General features: G+C 37.2%; 1 protein-coding gene across 4 annotated transcripts in view; it reads right to left on the bottom strand.

Annotated features, from left to right (window-relative positions):
* LOC145673107 (oxysterol-binding protein-related protein 9) overlaps positions 1 to 21311 on the bottom strand; it is a 443064-nt gene that overhangs the window by 321772 nt on the left and 99981 nt on the right. For all 4 annotated transcript variants that reach the window (XR_014128719.1, XM_081742477.1, XM_081742478.1 and 1 more), the window contains exon 4: positions 3230 to 3307. Coding sequence is in view for 3 of the 4 variants with exons in the window: in XM_081742477.1 (XP_081598603.1) it covers positions 3230 to 3307 (78 nt within the window). In the remaining variant the exon portion in view is untranslated. The remainder of the gene's footprint in view (positions 1 to 3229; positions 3308 to 21311) is intronic.

Here is a 21311-nt window from a genome sequence, read left to right on the forward strand (position 1 = left end):
TTTCGTGCTTCGAAAAAATATGCCTTTACAAGATATAAACTAACCTACCATTAGCTAGACATGTTAGTAGAGATTACAGCTCCAAGCATAAATATACCTGTTTCTTTATTTAGAAGACGAAACAGTTTACTCGTAAATTTGTCTCAAGAGTGTACTAGAATAAAAAAAAGCAAACAGCAGAGTTTACAAGACCCGCTTCACTCCTCATAGCGACCGAAGGTTTGTGTAGACATGATAAATAAAAAATGAAGTTGGAAAAACACCGTTTCTATACAAGGTTCTCTAAGAAAAGGTGTTTAGAAAGCACGCGAACCTTACTATCATTACATTAACAATATATACGCTTATCCTAATTTGGCCTTCGTAAGATATGTAACATATACATCATGCATTAGCCATCATATATTACTGAATACTCACGAGTATGCAATACATTTTAAAATTATTCTTACAACTCGAAGTGATGAAAGTATACAACCAGCAATAGTTTGTTTTTTTCTCTTTCTTTTCGTTCTTTTTAATACATCCTTCACAACAACTTTAGATAACTTTGCAGAACACTCTTGATCAATCTGGGGAAGACTCATGTTACAATTTCCAATATTACTGAGTATATTCCCACATTAAGCAACATTTTCAGGTTAAAAGGGAGTTAGTGTGGCCCCGTATTTGAAAACTATTTTGGGTTTAAAATGTAGATTTCGATTAGTTGTGTTCAATGGCACTACTTTTGATTTCTGGAACCGAGCGCTTCAAGGTCAAATTAGGGGTAAAAAGTAAAAAGTGAGTCATTTAGGCCATGCGGACCAGTGACCGACTGGGACGAAATGGATATCATTTGATTCATATTTACACGTACATGAATAACTGATATTCCATTTTCCCGAAAGTTCTATTTTGACCCCGAAAACTAATGAAAATCTAGAATTTTGAGCAATGTGGATCTGTGACCGACTGGGACGAAATAGGTGTCATTTGATTCGTATTTACACTTACATGAATAATTGATATGTTATTTCCCCGAAAGTTCTAGTTTAAACTGAAAACCTCAATTTAAAAAAAAAAGTAAAAGAACAAGAGAAGAAGAAAATGAATGTTACAAAACTATGCAAAAAAAAAAAAAAAAAAAAAAAAGCTCATGGAAGATTCCATAACATGAATCTTTTAGTTTTGCGCCCCACTTGTGAGCTAAATAAGATTATTAATGAAAGTGAATGGTTATGAAAGAAGTTGATGGAATAAGAATGTGGGAGGGAATCGAGAAAATACCAAGAAAACTCACAGACATACTGCTATCCACTACAAATTTACATGATTTGGGATCGAACCCTTCGCATCGGATGTGATGGAAGGCTTTGAGTACCTCACTATTCGTTATGATGAAAAGATGAAAAACACGAGCGATTCCATAAGGTATGAGAGTTTGTTATGTAGAGGAAGTAGCAGTAACATTAAATTTTATTCTTCTCAGAATTTTTGTTTCTTGTTCCTTTTTTTTTTCTCCCTATGGTCTTCAATTATTCTAGTCGGACGCGCTGAAACTTTTTTTAACTGCAGATCATTTAAATGGTTTGTTATCCTTAAAACGATAACACAATTTTTTTTATTAATCCAAATACCTTAAAATATTCAAATCTTGTATGTTTTTCTCGAAGGCACATTCTAGCCCATTTACATAACATGGTTAGAGTGAATAACTGAAGCTAGCAGAACAGTGACTACCGCTGGCATTCACTACAGCCAGTTACGCCAGCAGAACAGTGCTAAGTTGGTCTCTGCGATTTAAAAGGCCATACGTATATAAAAGAAAAATACAAAGCTCAATAGAGATTGACTGATAATCGAAGATATAGGTTGATAATTAGAATTAGGGATTACATAACAATTGAGTAACTAAGGTTTCATTACACCGATAACTCGTCCTCTAATAGAAGGCATAGGGTTGTCATTCGTTCCGGAAAATTCGGGACCGTCACGGAATCGAGAGCTGCATCCCGGCGTCCGAAAATATTCCTCGGGACGCTTAAATGTCCCGGATTTCAGAAATAAAGTAAAATTTCAACGAAACAAGTTCTTTGAAGATAACAAACGCTGCCACACAATATTGCCAATGAATTAGCCGTTCTAGAAAAAAAAAAAAATCCAACACGAACAGACAAAACGTGTATACCTTGAATGAGCTAAAACAGATTCTGAAAGCCACGAAACATAACAGAACCTAAAGGAGAAAAAATGTTTGCTTATTAGGGGAGGGGGTAAATCAATGTGATCACATAATACTTGAAGAACTCTACTTGATGGAAGAAAGTAAATTAGTATATAATACTTCTTTTCATTTTAAGCATTTCAAAGATTCTCGTAATTTAGTAGCGTCCTTTTTTTTTTTTTTTTTCATTTTCATTTTCGAAATATGGCAACTCTAAGAAGACATTCTGACTTTTCCGATGTCAAGAAGTCGGATTCCCTATTCAGGTCAGGTTATCTAAGCCACAGGAATTGAGGCAGTCCCGTCTCGAAAAAGTGTCGTGGAAGTAATGTCATCCCGGAAAGCGTGCATAGGATCCAGGGTTCGATTTCCGGTGACAGAACCTTGTAATCTGAAAGCATTACACTGTTTCAGATTCCAGTTTAGGTCCACATTTCATACAGCCTCGGTGCTGTAAAGCACGCTAAGCTACAATCCAATCAACCAATCGTTTCAGAAGGTGTATATGTTCCTATTGGAAGAGCAGTCCCCCGTATCGTATCTCGTCACGGAAATTCTGTTTCGTTTCGTAGACAATATTAGTCTCCACAGATATTATACCGGGTGTGTCAGAAGTCCGGAGACACAGGGCAACTCCATTCTGAGTAAAGATACGGGGGGAAAAAATTAAAATAAAAGAAAAGTTGTTGGAAATAGGTGGTTTTCAATTTAAAATGGTAGAATATTTCCAATTGCATTTGTTTGGACTCCACACTAGTAAGACCCCTTTATTAAATGAAAAAGTAACGTTGGCAAGTCAGCGGACTGTTCTCTTTGGCCCTCACTATACCATAATCAATATTGTTGGGAAACGGTTCGAAGTGTTCTAACTCGTAAGTTCCCTCACTTAACAATGTATATGTTTTCCATGTCATTTTCGCGTGCTTTTACATTTCGTTCGAACAGTCTGCCGCACTGTAAACGTTGCTTTATTTTTTTCATTTAGCATATATACAATGATATGATGTGAAAAATATTACTTACATTTGCTCTATCGCGAATCACTCGACACCTTATTCGGTCTTCTTCACTTGGCATTTTTTCCATCCTAGACTCCAGCATCTGCAAAATAAATATAAGGAATAGGACAATCTTATGGTTCTTAATGTTGCGAATAACATTAACATACTTCCTTGTTCATTTTCTTTTTTTTCTCTCTCTCTCTCTTTCTAAAGGCAAACAATAGTTACGTAGATAAAGAAGTACATAGCAACAGATAAGAATCAAATTACACGTCTAATATAAATGGTATTTATAAGAACATTTTAAAGAAATCACCGATACACTGTCACCTTACATACAAATTCAAAATGTACTAAAAGAACATTTCGGCAACTCTTAACTTTTGTATATAATATTTTAGTTTTAATATAAAAGAACAGCATAATACAAATTATTATATACAACTAACAAGTAAGTAACTATTTTGGATGGTGTGAAACAATTTTCAAGTGTACGTAATAGATAAATGAAATATATACGTTTTACATCCCACGGTTATGCCGGCTAGGCTAAAGGAGACAGTGATGATGAGAAATGAAGGAAATGGTGGAATGAAGAAAGTGGGAGGAAACGGGAGAACCCAAGGAAAACCCACGCCCACGGCGTTTGACCACCGTATGTACTAGATAGGTTATAAGACAACTTTCTCCCGCAGTTACGCCGTGAAGGCCAAAGAAGACAGATGACAAATAAAATGAATGACGACGAAAGAAGTGATGAAATCAGAAGAATGAGAAAACTCATAGACACTATGTTGTCATGAACTAGGACAGAACTAGGTGTTTAGCTCCTTCGTGGCTAAGCGATCAGCGTAAGCGCCTTTGGCGTGGGAGACCTGGGTTCGGTTTCCGGCGGGAGCTCATGTGGTTCGTATTCCACGTTTATCAGTAGGTCCCGTTTCATATCGCCTCGCTGTGAAAGGAAGATTAAATTCAAAATCAACTCAACTCAAACCCAGGTGTTCATCGAACTAAACAGGACAGCCTTATCACTGAGCTATTTTATTATCTACTTTGTTCTACTTCTAATATTGAGCTATATATATTCAAAGTATTAGAAGTCATATAAAGATAGCAGAGCTGAAAAGCAGTTCCTCTCGAACTTTGTTCATCGACATCAATAAATGCAAAAACATGTATCTTGAAATCGTTTTAAAAATCTACTAATTACCATATTTAAGATGCAAAAAATTAATTCACGTTTCAGACAATCTTCGAACATCACACATGGAAACGTGTGATGCCCATGTCCCGCTAAATCCGCCTGTTACGAAATATTTGTTAATTTTTGTAAGAATACTGTACAGCGGAAGGTCATAAAAATTAAGCTCGTTCTCGGCAATATTCACAGAGGCTCTAAAAAGAATAGAAAAGAAAGTGATGTAAGGTACTGGGGTACTGCATTAATATTTAATGTATTCCTGTACAGTGGAAAGAACCTTTAAAATAGAGTACATATGCTTTAATATTTTGTACGTACCTGAATGAAACTTTAAATAAAATCTTAATAACGTCGTGGGGATAATAAATTAAATGGCTCTAACTTCCTATATGAATTGTTAAGTACGCCTATTGATCGTACTTTAAATAGAACACAAACCATACAAGTTGAAAATATTAAAAATGTAGCGATACCCGATACCGATACTGAAGTGGACGATACTGCCGATACTGATACCGATACTTTTGGACATATTTCTTATATATTATCAGGAATTTTTAGAATAATGAAATGATCAACATTGTAATAGGGTATATTAGATATAAGACTAAAATTTGACACAAAGACAGAAAGCAGATTTTCATATCAGGTCCCACTCAAAAAATATATTTCCTCTATATTTAATCCAGCTTATATAAAATGAACTAAAAAGCAGCAAATACTTATATAGTGTAAACTTAATTCTAAGAGTCAGTGATTGATATTTACATACATATAATTATTACATACATATAATGCAAATGGATACTATCGCTACAAATTTTTATTGTTTACAAAATTATGAGTCCTGAACTAGGTGTTGCTCTGTATACGATAAAAAGAGAGTTATTTACGCGAAAACGATAAAACTATTTATTAACTTTAGAACTAATTGTTTTTAAACCAGGAAGGACAAAATAATGACAAAGTGAGCATCTTGTGGGTTTCTTCCATAGCATTTTCTTCCGAATCGAAACCTCTGTCTCTTTTGGGATTCAAACTATGGGTCTGCTGACCTGACCATGGGCGCCCGAAGGTTGAGGGCAAAGTGGAACGCCCCTGGCTCACGAAAATGTATACATAATATAGCAAACCACACATATTAAATATCAGACGTAATATGGCAACCATGGAATGAGCAACCTAGAAAATTTTCTTCGGGCGTCCATTATCCTGACTGGGGACCTTTGCCGTTTCTTCACCACTATTTTGGCATTGAGGGACTATCGATTGTAATCTGATAATAATTTAGATCAACTTTAAAGGAAACCGATGAAATATAAGTGTCACTGTTAATACTAAACAAACTGAAAATAGTTCGGAAAATGTATCGGTAAATATCGGTGTCCATTTGCCGATACTGATACTCACAAAGGTGGCCGATATAACCGATACCGATATATCGGTACGTCCCTAGAAAACATTCAAATTTATAGTTTAATACTCCATGTCCGTTTTCTCTATGCTATTGAAGACTCATTCCGACAGGAATCCTGCCGGGACTGCATGCATCAATAACGAACGAGAGGATGAAACATAGCGGTAGTAGTAAATGTACGGCAAGGTTTTGAGTTCAAATATTTTTTTATTTATTTAACAATCACCAGATACAGCTTAGAGGCCATTTTATACTGGATATATAACAACAACAATAACAATGGAAAGGATTTGCGAAGGTATCTGCCAGGGCCTATTAACTAGGTACTATCCCAATATTTGTTTGGTGGGACTGAGGAAAACCCTGGAAAACGCCAGTCAGGATGCTCGGCAGCGGGAATCAAACCCACGATATCCCGAATGCGAAGCCAACGCTCTACCACTTAAGCTACTTCGAAATCGATCCAACTAAAGGGTTACTCGGAGTCTACTTTGAGTATATAATGGGTTTACCCATAGCCTCAGAGACTACGGTGCTTCCAATACGAGTACTCGTATTTTCAAATCATGTTGGGAGTAATGACTCGGATACTCATCCAAATGGTAGTTCGAGTTTCAGTTTCTTCCCGTGTATGATATTTCGCACAAAATGACGTAAAATATTCATAGGTTTTTTTAATGCTTAATTAAAATTACCCAAACGTAGTATCTGATCAAAGCAGAAAATTTATATATATACATTGAGGCTGTAGTACAAACACAAAATACATAAATACCTTAAGAAAAATATTGTCCATCGCTAGTCACCACTTTCGCCCATCTGTCAGGCAATGTACGGATTCCGTGGCGAAAGAAGTCCTCATCCTTGGAAGCGATCCAGTCAGAGACCCATGTTTCGATATCTTCTGAAGAAGTAACCCGCTGTCCAATCAAATCGTTGTTCATGCAATCGAACAAGTAGTAGTCCGAAGGAGCAACGTCTGGTGAACACGGCGGGTGGGGTAAAACTTCCCATCCGACATTTTCTAAATGGGTTTTGACCGGTTTTGCGACATGTGGGCGAGCGTTATCATGTTGAACAATAAGTTTATCATGTCTGTTCTCCCATTCTGGTCGTGTTCTGGCCAGAGCTTGCTTCAAACGCATTAATTGTCGTCGATAACGTTCTCCATTCATAGTTTCACCCGGTTGCAGCAGCTCATAGTACACCACACCTTTCATATCCCACCATATGCACAGCATAACCTTTGCACAGTGAATATCTCGTTTTGGTTGTGATGGACCTGGTTCACCTGGTTTCACCCAGGCCTTTTTTCGTTTAGGGTTCTCGTAATGGATCCACTTCTCATCACCCGTAATAATTCGATGCAGAAACCCCTTTCTGCTCTGTCGTTGAAGCAGCAATTCGCAAGTGGTTTTTCGTCTTTCAACGTCTCTGTCTTTCAATTCATGTGGAACCCAATGTGACATCTTTTGAATCATTCCCATGGCTTTCAAGCGTTTGGAGACTGTTGTTTGATCAACGCCTAATGCTGCTGCAAGTTGTTCCTGCGTTTGACACGAATCCTGCTCGAGCAATGCTGTCAATTCTTCGTCTTGAAATTTTTTTTGGCTGTCCAGCTCGCTCTTGGTCTGCCAAGCCGAAATCACCACTTCTAAACCGTGCAAACCACTTCTGACACGTTCGCTCAGCTAGAGCATGGTCACCATACACTTCCACCAAAATACGATGACTTTCAGTCGCACTTTTCTGCATGTTAAAGTAATGCAGCAGGACACCCCGCAAAAACACTTTATCAGGCACAAATTGCGCCATGTTCACTTAAATACAAACTGGTGTTGTTGACGCTTTAATCCACTGCCCTATACTACGAACGATACGCGATGACAGGGGTTTGCAACACATGTGTGGATACACGGAACTGTGGGACGCTCCGTTCGTTGCGCCATCTCTTGTCCACCCGCACGAATTAATTCCTAGACCAAATATATATATATATATATATATATATATATATATATATATATATATATATATATATATCACCTATCACGATAATGAATTTATGTATACTACATTGTGATCCACGAATATACGATAATATAATCATGACTACAACTGATGGGCTAAATGAATACTAGCGTTAAGTGTTAAAGATGCTATGTTGCTGAATACATTCATTCCTCGTTTTAATGGATACAAGTGAGTATCGTTTCACAATGTGAAATTAAGACTTCCAAACTATGCGAATTCAATATTCAAATTTGAAGTAGTGCATCCTACGTAGAGCCTGTTTCTCGGACGCTGAGTCTATATCAAAAAGCTATTACTCGCTATTCCTTACTGTTTCGTTCTGTGGTGATAAAGGTTGAACCCAAAAATAACTTATTTAAACCACTTCTGGTTTTGGTAGAGTGTTGTGGATAGTCATGATATGTCCTGAGACGCTGAATCATTTGCACAAAAAAGAAAAAAATACTTCTCGCTATTACCGTATTTGTTACGTGCTGATAAACGTTAAAACCGGAAATGGCTCATTTAACCACTTCCGGTTTGAATACAACTGCAACAAAGAAGATTAAACATATCCTTAGGACGCTGAATAGATTGCAAAGAAACGCATCTTGAAAGGATTTACAGCTTTTTGTTCTATGGAAATCAGTACTGAAATCGGAAGTAATAGTCAATTTGAACCATTATCGATTTCGGTAGTGTGTTGTGAATGGAAGTCTTGACACGCTGAATCACTTATTTAAAAGAAAAAAAACGCTTCTCGCTATCTGTTACCGTTTTTGTTGTATGGTGATCAACATTGAAACCGAACATTACTAATTTGAACCATTTCCAGTTTGAATAGAAAGTAACCGGAGGAGATGGAACTTATCATCGGGACATTGAGTCGCTCGCAGAAAAAAAAAACTCATTTTGATATATATTATGGTTTTTGTTCTGATACTGTTGACAAATGGACGGACGGACGAACGGATTAAAGCAGTTCTACAAGGGTCGTTCAAGGCTGACCGGGACTTCTATTTCTTCAGAGGAAACAGATAGCACAAGAAGCACCAAAATATGTCAGCTTTTCGAAGTATTCTCCGTGCGCGTCGAGGCACCGTTGCCATCGTTGTGGCAGCTCCCTGATTCATTTGGCGCAGAAAAAACTTGGCTGTTGTTGTAGCCACTGGAGGACATTGTTCCGCAGTGCTTTATGTCATGAATTTCTTCCCTCCCAGATGGTCTTTAAGGGGTGCAAACAAATGATAATCACTGGGGGCTAAATCTGGACTGTAGGGAGATGGGGAAGAACTTCACAGACGGTCATGCGTGTCCACTTCTGATCAAATTCAGCTGGCGGGGAACTTACCTTGCACAGATTTTGCGGAAGCGTAAGTGGTCGTGAATAACTGTCTCAACACTCCCGACACTGATATTCACCGCGGCAGCAATATCCCGCACTCGCCGGTTCTCAAAAATCATTTGCTCAACCCGTGCGATATTCACTGGTGTGAATGCAGTCGGGTGAATGTGTCTATGTTATTCGAGTTAGGCTAGTTACTCGAGAAGGAAAACATTATGTCACCCGCAAGTTTCATCAGATCCGGCATTCATCGATTACACTGTTCAACAAATTTTGATCGAAAGTATGTAAATTCTTTGAAATTGCGATATTTACATTCATTTAAGCATAATATGAAAGGAAATGATAATAGAAGAATTTTCTTAGCTCAGGTTGTAAAAAAAAAACGCCCTTGTACAACAGTAGCTGTATATATACAAATGTATTAATATTTATAGAACATTTAAGCAAAATCCTTGTAAAAACCTACATTTCACTTTTTTTATCTATTTCACTGTGATGTGATAAGCTGGAGAGTTAAGAAGTACTCTAACCTATAGCTGTCTATACCCTTGTACTTCCTTTTTCAAAATTGCGCAAATACCAGTTTCACAGCGATACAGAAAATAAAGTAACCATGGTAAATTAAACATTAACAATTCCGTAATAAAAATCAGTATTAACATCAAAACATGAAAAATATGTACAAATACCTTTTTGTGCAAGAACTACTCTGCAATGTAGACAAAAGTTTCAAGTGATCCCTTGTACAGGATTATGTTTATTTTATTTTGAGCGTCTTTGGCTTGCCTTTTGTAGGTTACATCTGGAGCATCCCTTGCAATAGTCCAACAGTAGTCGGCCAATATGTTAGAACTCCACTTTCCCTCATATCTCTTCTCCATGGCTGCAATATCTTGATGGAAACGCTCACCATGTTCGTCACTTACTGCTCCACAATCTTCGGGAAAGAAGTCTAGATGTGAATGAAGAAAGTGGAGTTTCAGAGACATATTGCAACCAAGATTTTCGTAGCACAATAACAATTTTGCTACTAGTTGTTTGTAATTTGTTGCTCGGTGTCTTCCCAAGAACTGTGAACAATCACTCTTCAAGCTTTCCCACGCAGCTTTCTCCTCACCTTGGAGAATTTCGTCGAACTTGTGATCTTTGAATAGTTGCCTAATCTGTGGCCCTATGAAAATACCCTTTAATTTGGCATCACTTAATCGAGGGAATTGTCCTCTTAGGTACTTATAGGCCTCATCCTCTTGGTTCATGCTCTTAACAAAACTTTTCATAAGACCTAATTTAATATGTAGAGGGGGAAGCAAAATTCGGTTACGATCTACCAGTGGTTCATGCTGCACATTTTTCACTCCCGGCTGAAGAGTTTCTCTGGTACTCCAATCACTTTTGCGGTCATAAGTTCCACGATCTCTACTGTCCCATTCACATATAAAGCAACAATACTTTGTATACCCTAACTGCATACCTAGCAACAGACTGTTGCCAACAGTGCTATTACTTTAAGGTCACCACAAATGAGCCACTGAAAATCGTAATATTTAATGGCTTGAAGTAAACGTTTCAAGTTTTCATAAGATTCCTTAATATGAACTGCGTAACCTACAGGAATTGAAGGAAGTTCATTTCCAATATGTAAAAGCACTGCCTTTAAACTCACCTTGGACGAATCTATAAAGAGCCTCCACTCCGTAGGTTCGTAATTAATTTTAAGTGCCCTCATGAGACCTTTTATATCTGTACATGCCACAAGTGTGTCTTCCATAGTAAAAAATGAAGTGAACATCTTCTCCCTATTCCGATACACTGAAATATTTACTTTTTCCTGCAATAAATTCCATTGCTTTAAGCGTGACGCTAAAATTTCGGCTTTGCTTTTCGAGAGGTCCAACTCTCTGATTAGATCACTTAGTTCCTCTTGAGTAAGTCTATGTGGTTCACATGGAGGTTCTTCTACAACAAACGTAGGGTCCTTCGAAGTACTTGATTCAGGAGCTTCAACTTCTTGATCATCATCAGAAAAAAGATCGTATTCTTTAGTTGGGTTAGGAACAGGTAGTCCTTCTCCATGTGGAACAGGGCGCATTGCACAAGGAATGTTAGGATAGATCAAGGCCCGCTTCTTCTTTGTGGAAATTCCCTTCTTGACGGAAGAAACCATACAAAAATAACAGTCTCTGATGTGGTCGCTTGGCTCCAACCAAATCATGGGCACTGCAAAAGGCATTGAGCGCCCCTTCCCATTAATCCAATTTCTTAGATTGCTGGCACAAGTGTTACACACAATGTGGGGTGCCCAAGATTTATCTTGGTCTCCAATTTTACAACCAAAGTAATATTGATAGGCTTTTCTTATTAGTAGTGTTATAGTCTGCTTTTGTGAGGAAAATGTCACTTCCCCACACACGTAGCAGAAGCTATCCGCACTGTTTACACAATTTCGCGGCATTTTTGTTTATTGAAATCCTCAAAATGTCACTTGAAATAGTTCCGACAACTATTTAAAAAATATACATTCGAAATACCAGTATTTTTGCGTACTTGTAGTTGTATTTTTATGTCCTGCACTACACAAACGTTACGCCCAAAACGCTGATAACTGCACTAAACCTGTCTTTTCTAACAATAGCAGAACACTACTGAGATAAGGAACACAATGAAACCAAGCGTTCATATAGTTTCTCCAGTGTTGCCGGATCAGTGTAACATTTTACCCCAAACGAAGCGAATATATTTATTTTTAAAGCGTTATTATTAGACATGCCTGTAAAACGAAAAGTAGAGCTAATATTCGAAAATAACATTCAAATTCGTGATCAGCGCCACAAAATCAATAAGAATTAGCTGATTTTGTTCAATTTACATTTTCGTTGTTGAACAGTGTTATTTACGTACGAAAATCCCGGTCAACCTTGAATGACCCTTGTATAAGACTTTCGACACTTATGCATAGCATAGTTTAGAAGTCTAAAAAGAAGGGAACAAGAGGTCCGATGTTGCAGATTGTAAGTTCCGATTAAGTCTGTAGTGCTTAATATCCACTATTATACTACGAAAGAAAGAGTAATAATACAGTGCTGAGTGCTATACTGTTACTTAAGCATAATTACCCAATCCGACAGTGCACTCATGAATTGTTATTCCTCAAGCCAATACATTCCCTTTTCCTCCACACGTCTGGTAACGGTTATATCTTCTACGGTAGATTTATTGCCTGCTGGCTAGTGATCATAATCTTGAACCAACATTTTCCTGTCCCTGACTTGAAATAGCAACTTACAAGTATTAATAATGTACCTGGATTTTAAAATAGTCTTGAAAGCAAAGTGCAAATTTGCAAGAAGTTGAGTTGATTTTGAGTTTAACGTTCCTTTCAGCAGCATGGCTATATGAGACGGGGCCTACTGATTAACATGGAATCCGAACCACATGAGCTCCCTCCGGGAATCGAACACGGGTTTTCCACGCCAAAGGCGCGTATACGCTAACCGCTTAGCCACGAAGGAGCTCTAATTTAATGAAGTATGCGAAAAGACATTCTTTACTGTATATTCCCATTTGTAATGAATAAAACCTATCCTTGAGAGGAATGAAAGCATATGAAGTCGTGGTTTTGATAAAGATGACACAAATATAGCAACAATATCCTGTCTTTAGTAGTTGTTCAATGATATCTTGAAGCTAAGCGTAGCAGATATTCTCTCATGCGGGAAATCTAGGTTTGCTCCTAATGAGAGTATTGTCTGTCTATATACTTCTAACATAATAGGTTAAGTTGATAAGAGTACCACTGTGATGATAACACAAAAACAAGTATCCAGAGAACAGGTAGTCGATCGATCATATTGTCCATGTATGCTGCGCTAGGGAAATATTTATCTCTGACACACATAGTTTGAGGTTAACAAACCGTGAACCAAGTGTTCTGTGAGCTTGAGAGGCAACAAAGCAAGTTTGTGTCAAATGTTAAATGGACAATATATACACATGATTTGAATCTCATGGTAAATCAGGACCACGTCTCACGTGCTATTAGCACTGGAAAGGGTCGCTGAACTCCAAATGAACAAACACAAACGTATTTTCAATTTGAACTACGATCTTCAACGTGAAATAGTACTTGTGGGGCATGGTGGTTGAGTGGTACAACACTTAACTCTGGTGCGAGAAGTTTCTAGTTCGATCCCAGGTCATGAGAGTTTGTGATGGACAACGTTGTGTTCGTGGGTTTTCTCTCGATTTTTCTACTTCTCATTCCCTTAACTCTTTTATAATCCTTTCACTTATCATCAGTCTCCTTCAGCCTTAAGTGTATACTGTGGGACATTAAACTAGTTTTTTTTTCTGACATAATACTGCAGCATTTTTTAAATGTACTGTATTAGACTTATCTATTGCCATTTACCATAGTCATTGACACAGCATGAAACCATTTCACACCAAAACTAAGAATGATATGTAGGAAGGTATTTTAGGAGGGAGTCGGCCAGAACCTCGAAGCATTCGCCTGATAAGACGATGAAATCTTTAATCAAGATGGGCGGTTGGGAATTCGAACATGTGACATTTCGAAGTTAAGCGAGACCGCTAACCGTTCATCTAAGTCCTCCAGTTCATTCTACCATTTGTTCGAAATTTTAATAGAAATTATGTTTAGAATGTTTGTATTAGTTGCTGCCCCTTTAATAATATTGTTTACTTTGAGTTATCGAGATGGATAGGTGCTGATTGCCACGGGTGCTGACTGCCACAGCCAATTATTGGTGCTGACTGCCACGACTGTCGCTGATTGCAAATATGAAGGTGCTGACTGCCACGAGCCTGGGAGAAACTGTATTTGGAAAGAGAGGAATTAATCCCTCATACTAAATTTATGATTATTAATTAATTTAGTAGGGATTAATTTAGTAATCATCGCAGCAAATCTATGTGGCATCCTATAAGTTACAAAGTTGCTCACTAAGTGGAACGACATACACTTGGATGTTTATAAAGGGATTGTCTTTTCTGTTATATGTACAATTTGCACATTTCATTGTTTATATTAATTGTTTTATTGTATTATTTAATGGATATGATGGTCTGAAGTCAGCTGACAAGGGAAGTTTGGGAGAAGCACTCGCCTGCAGAGAAATAAGCATATCATTTGAAGGATTACTTCATGCCGATTACAACAGGTAATAAAACTCCTGTACGTTGAGAACTGTTCGAGATATTCAGCTTGGAAATTTATATGAGAAAATGAGTGGATGCACGTTTCAATGCGTTAAGTATTCTCACCCATGGTGAAGCCTCATGGTTTGAACTTGCTATTGCTTGATCACTGGGGTCCATTCACAGACAAATTGTCCATTACAAGTTGCATGACGAATGGCAAAGACTAATGATTGAGAAGATACCAAAGAATTACACACGACTTGTGCAACCATTTGATGTGTTTTGATTCTGATCAATCAAAGATTATGGCAGGAGATTTGTACATAGTATGAATCTTCTTCATCTGGACGTTATAATGTACCAACGAAACAATCAAATAAAGTTCGTGTCCATACGAATCACTTCCGATCACCGCGATACATTGGATTGTTTCAGTTTGCGTTCTGCAAGGCAGGTTACGAACAAATTATAGGCCTATAATTTTTGAATCCCTTGTCGAATTTGCTTTTTGCTTTGGTTCTGCAAACTGTTCTCTTGACGGATGCAACACAATTGCACATATAGAATGTTCATGGTGCAAGGGAGTATTTTGCCTGCGTCATTTCTTCATAAAACAGAAGAGCAACAGTGATCAATTTTCATCTTAACCTACGATTATTGTGAACAATGTAATGTTTAATTATATCTAACAAACCCGTTAGTTATTGCGAAACACTTTTTTTTCTGTTACTTCCGACAGCTTTCAATTCGTATGTCAATATTCGTTACTAATTATGTTGTACTTAACGCGTATAAATGCGTATATCCTCATTTTCTCATATAAACTTCCAAGTTGAATATCTCGAACCGTTCTCAACCGTACAGGAATTTTATTAGCTTGTTATAATCAGCATGAATTGGGACTTCAAATGGCATGCTTAGTTTCTCTGCAGACGAGTGCTTTCTCCTGAACTTCCCTTGTGAGATACAGCCAGCAGTGCTTTTTGATGGAACTTTCAAGAGCTGCTCGAAACAATTTGCACAGCTGTACACAGTTCATGCTGACATAGGGAGTTCAAGTGAGAATACATAAATCGTACCAATTTTGTACGCACCGCTCCCTGACAAAACTGATGTACACTCATGTCCAAAATTATTGTCGCATATCTATAACTGTCTTCTTGTAAGAATATAATTTGATAATTTTGCAGAGTACTTTTAATACTTATATTATGTGTATAATCAGGAAATTTATATTTGTGATAAATTTCATAGGAAAAGAATTATAAATACGAAAATCATAATGAGTAAAATAAAATGTAACTAAATGGACAATAAAATTTTATTTTCGTTTTATTGTTCTTATTTACTGCTCTTTCGACATGAAATTTACCACATACTTGTCTTTGCCGATTATACACATACTAACATTATAAGAAATACCGCGCGAATTCGTTATCAAATTATATTACTAGAACAACATGTTTATAATCATGTGACAATCATTTTGGACATGAGTGTACATACAGAGACCTGTTTACCTTTGTTAGGTGTTGGTCTGAACAACACGATCCTAAGGATCATCTAGTTTCTTTCATGCTTCTTGGCGTCCGGTAATGTTACGTCTAGCAACTTTCTCTCAGGGTCGTGGCAGTCAGCACGCCATCGTGGCAGTCAGCACCTTGATATTCGCAATCAGCGCCAGTCGTGGCAATCAGCACCAATAATTGGCTGTGGCAGTCAGCACCCCACCATCGAGATTACAGGGGTTAACCAGGATTGCTGTTACAGTACTTAAAATGAAAGGGAGGGATATAATATTTCCCTCCCTTTCACAATATTTGTATCAAATGTGTTATGAAACACAGTGGCACTGTTCACAAACACTTCACACACTTTCAGCATATACAGTCAATAAATTCTTTTTCCTATTTCAATTATGCACTTCCACATGTCTGCGACAGCAATCCTGAAACAAAGGAATGAAAATAACTTGTATCAATGTAGCCAATATAAATTTAGAAAATCCATACTGACTAACAAGAATAATGACCTGTATTGAGTACTGTTCGGAAACGAAATACCTCTCTAAATAACTCGAAAGGTGAATAAATGTGTAAATTTAAATGAATATATCAAGAAACAAATGAAGATGAATATAAATTCCTTTGATGTTGCAGCTAAATAGCTACAAGCAAATGGTTATCGATCTGAACCCAGATATCCACATGGTCAATATCTTGCAATGCTTGGTTCATGTTGAATTTTGAATCGGATCCCATTTAGTGTCCAAAATGCAACTTTTCGGTGTTTTAGTACACATACGAGATTACAATCCGGACAATTTTGAACAAATTCACGAGGACATTTCTATGCGAAATTCAAAATTCAAATTTTCATTTGAATTTTTCAAGTGTTATTTTTTATTTTACAGGTTTTTTCAATATAGCGCAGCTTGTAGAGCAATCTTTAAGCTTTCCAATGGTGTTTGTTTCATGTTTCTAGTGCACACATTAACTATTTTATGACAATTTTTATTAATCACTGTAACTGAAAAAATGCCCTTTTTGACATTTTTGAACACCCTGTATGGAGACCCTCAGGAGGGGAGAGTAATATGTGGGATTTTTTCATATCCCAGTGTAATAAACCTGTGCACCAATTTTTACAAAAATCTGAGGTGGTCAAGTCTGATGACTTGTTCATTTGACATGGAATGTTCCATTTATGATTAATAGTGAATAGTGAAGGCCAGAAATGAAACAAGGGTAACTGTAACGTTGAAAACAGATTCATGTGGATTTTATCCGGGGCCGCCATCTGTGGCAGTTTAGCAGATTACAGTTTTTTTTCTTCAATTACAAAACAGCATACCAACCGTTACCTTTTCAACTTAAATAGTAGTTATTTTTAAAAAGTACCTAGAACAGAGTTGGCCAAAGCGTCGACAGGCGAATTGTGAGAGATGGCTTGCGGTGATCTGTCATACTACTGTATCGGTCACTGTTACTTTTTATGATTCCCTCTAGTGCATTAGTGAATAGATAAATAGACCGCAATTGATTTCTAAAAGAAAAAGTAGCTCTCAAACTTTCGTCTCAGTTTGAGAATTCAGATTTTCCACCTCTGTACTACGTGAATATAGCCTGAAAAATAGCATTACACACTTTTTCCTTGACATTAACAGACACATTGAATATATTTTCATTTATATTGTTCACCATATATACAAAAAAAATACTTATTAGTACTTTTCAATTACATTCCAACTCCTTCTACTCACGGAAAAATTCCTTAATTTATACCAGTGCCGCATTCAGGAGTTCCGCGCCCCATGCACTTTTGCAATCGGCGCCCCCAATAATTACATGTTTCTCCACCCCTTCATCCCTAACTTAAAAATGGGGGGCGCGGTGGCTCAGTGGTAGAGCGTTCACCTCTGGTGCTTGGGGTCCCGGGTTCGATCCCAGCCCCTGCCAAGTGAACTTTGTGGTGGCTCGTGGGTTTTCTCGGGGTTCTCCCGTTTCCTCCCACTTTCTTCATTCCACCATTTCACTCATCTCTCATTATCACCGTCTCCTTTAGCCTAATCGGCATAACCGTGGGACGTAAAACTCAAAGATTTCATTTCATTTCCCTAACTTAAAAATAAAACTTAACTATATATCGGTATATTTTAAGGGTCGAGGAGAACACGCTGGCAGAGGAAGATGATACCAGAGCATGCTGTGTCATTACTGCGTAGCGTATATTAGGAGCGCTTCTATGTTAATGTAGATTAGAGTTTCTTGTTTTGTTATTTATTACCGTATAGATTCGAAGTGCACGGCGCTTTTAGCAAATGTAAAAATCCACTATTTGCTCTTGATTTTTTAACTTTTTCCCCCGATTTTTTTTAAATGTTATTTAATTTTTAAGTCTTGTGCCCTTCAAAAACTTTGCGCTCTAAGCACGGGCCTAGTTGGCATAATGACACTGATTTATACACTATTTTAAGGTAAACAACAACTGTAACTCTCGAGTATTAATGGAACGATTTAAATGACAGATGTAACATACTATAATATAAACTCAGTCACCAAAAAGTAAACACAAAATTAGGTATTTCTTTCCGGAGGCAATATCTTTTACTTGAAGCTCAAAGAAAATCTGTTTTGTATAAAAAGAACAAAATAATTAGCCTCACCTACAAATTTGATGAATACGTTCCATGTCACGTATAGGAAACACAAACACTTGCCACTTGTGTAAAACCTCAACAAAACCAACTTGATAAACAATCTTTACATAACCTTGTTTAGTGCTTACAAGAAGCACTCGCATGCGCAGTGTGTATTTCCTATTATTCCCCCCTTCTTTATACTAACACAAAAACAATACGCTCATACTTCACATACAGTTTATACTGTCAAACCATATTTCAACGTAAATCCTCAGTTACAGTTGGGATTATACTAAATATTAACGAATCATTGTTGCTTTCAGAGGAAGATTATTAAAAATAAAAAATAAAAAAAAAACTCCATACACCAAATCAAGACTAGAGGAAAAAAACATTCTTCACAAATTCTTTAGTTGACATTTGATAAAACGGTCAGCAATTTAAATAATTTTCAAGTCTCTAAAACGGTTTTACTTTCTTTTCTACATTCCCATCCTCTCATTCTTTGGATGAAAAACAGATCATAAATACAGGAAATCCTAGAATTCTTAAATACAGTAATTTAACATATACAAGTATTTAGAATATATAATAATTTAAGAGCGATTTTCCGACTCACGATGGTCTCTAGGTCATCATTCAGCGAACTGTTTGCTTTTTGTTTGTTTGTTTTGTTTTTGTTATTTTCTTTCTAGAAGGCAAATCCGTAGGGACCTCTTCTTCGTTGTTCCCTGTATATGTTTTTAAATTATTTTCGGATAAGTGTAAAAACCAACTTACCATGAATTAAAGCATGTAAAAATTTTACGAATTTAATGCACAAATTTACTTTGTGATAATTCATAATGAGAAAGTTTATGAAAAGTATTTGAACCTTTTTCCCCTTAGGATACAAATTGGGGATGGGTTTAAGATTTAAGTACAGAATTGCCAGATGTCCGGCTTGTAGCCGGACCGTCCAGTTTTTGGACACAAAAATTGATGTCCGGCTTTGTACCTAAGCCGGACGCGCTTTTGACCTTTTCGAGTTTGGAGACTAATTATTAAAACAAGTCAACAAAGTCTCAAGGTTGCCAGAATGGAGGTAGAATAAATAAGTTATTAGTACCATGACTTAAAGAACCAAATTCCTTCATATGACTCCTTGCTGTCTGCTCTTAGAAAGCTAAAAATTGATGATCTTAACATGGATGAATTCTATGGTGAATATTGTTTACTGAAGGAAATAATTTCGTCTGGAAATCTTCAGGAATTTGTATCTGATGAAGAAATGTATGCACGAATTTTTAAGGAGTGTTCGTCGTAGCATCTTACATTTTCTTCATATCGAATTGTAATGCAGAATGTGAAAGAATATTCTCAAGAATGAAATTACTTTGTACAGATGTTAGAAATAGTGTTGATATTGTGAAGGCTGACTTCTGTATGAATTATAGCAGTGATGGTGATTCTGTAACATGTTTGTGTGCCACAATGTATAGTAACTTCTTAAGTGACAAATCATTGATAGAAGCAGCTCAAACGGACAAAAAGTATAATTAGTATTGATGCTTGCTAGTGAGTCATCATAGTTGTACTTCTTGTATTAGTTTACTTTAATAATGTATTAATTTGTATAATATATATATATATATATAAAACATGCTATTTGATATAATCTGGAAGCAAACTTAAGTTTCGGGAAAAGCAATTTTTTTAGTGATTTTCTTTAAATCAAAGTGTCCTCCTTTCTGATTTTACAAATCTAACAACCCTACTTGAACAGCATCGGGAGAGTCAGTATTCATCTTAGTGATCCTGAAAATTATGGACTGGACATTAATATTGATCGTTTTCGATTATTTTTACATATTAAGCCGTTCCTGTCCTCACTTTCGATGGTGATGGGAGATGTATTTGGTCGTAAATGGCATTGGAAGTGTCACACTTCATCTCAGTGAGCCCGAAAACTCTGAACTGGACACTAACATCGTTTTCGACTATTTCCATACGTCAATCGTCCCCATCTATACCAATTGGAGTGATTTTGGACTTCAGAAGTGTTACTATTCATTTCAGTGACCCCGAAAACCATGGACTGGATTCTAATATCAATCGTTTTTGATTATTTTTACACGTTACCCACTTCCTACCCAAACCTCTCATCCCCCACTCCGATTGGGGGATGAATTTGAACAAATCGCATTGGGAGTGTCATTATTGATCTCAGCGACTGTGAAAACTATGGACGTGACACTGATATCGATCGTTTTCGATTATTTTTATATATCAACCAATTCCCACCCACTACTATGCTGAAAGGGGATGAATTTGGACTTAAAGGCCATCGGAAGTACATTTAATTATCTCAGTGAAAATTATAGATTGAACACTAGGGATGCGCACGAGATTTAAGCCTGTCTTGACTCGTCTCGACTCGAAAATATGTTTCTGTCTCGACTCGACTTGAATTCCTTGGTAGGTCGCTGGAAGGAGTTGGCACCACATGTGCAGACACAGGTCACTTAATTCCCGTAAATTACGGGGAGGAGGGCAATGCGCTCTGACGTCACGTGTAATCACATCCCAGGTGTTCGATTGGGTTCACATCCGGCGAGCTGGGGGGCCAGCACATCACTTGAAACTCGCTCCTGTGTTCCTCGAACCACTCCATCACACTCCTGGTCTTGTGATATGGTGCATTATCTTGTCGAAAAATGCCACTACCGTTGTGAAACATGGTCGTCATGAAGGGGTGTACGTAGTCTGCAAGCAGTGTGCGATACGCCTCGGCCGACATGGTGCCTTGCTCGAGCTCCACTAGACACACAGATGCTCACATGAA

Source organism: Thermobia domestica, chromosome 16, assembly GCF_964235325.1.
Source record: "Thermobia domestica chromosome 16, izTheDome1.hap1.1, whole genome shotgun sequence".
Classification (NCBI taxonomy): domain Eukaryota; kingdom Metazoa; phylum Arthropoda; class Insecta; order Zygentoma; family Lepismatidae; genus Thermobia; species Thermobia domestica.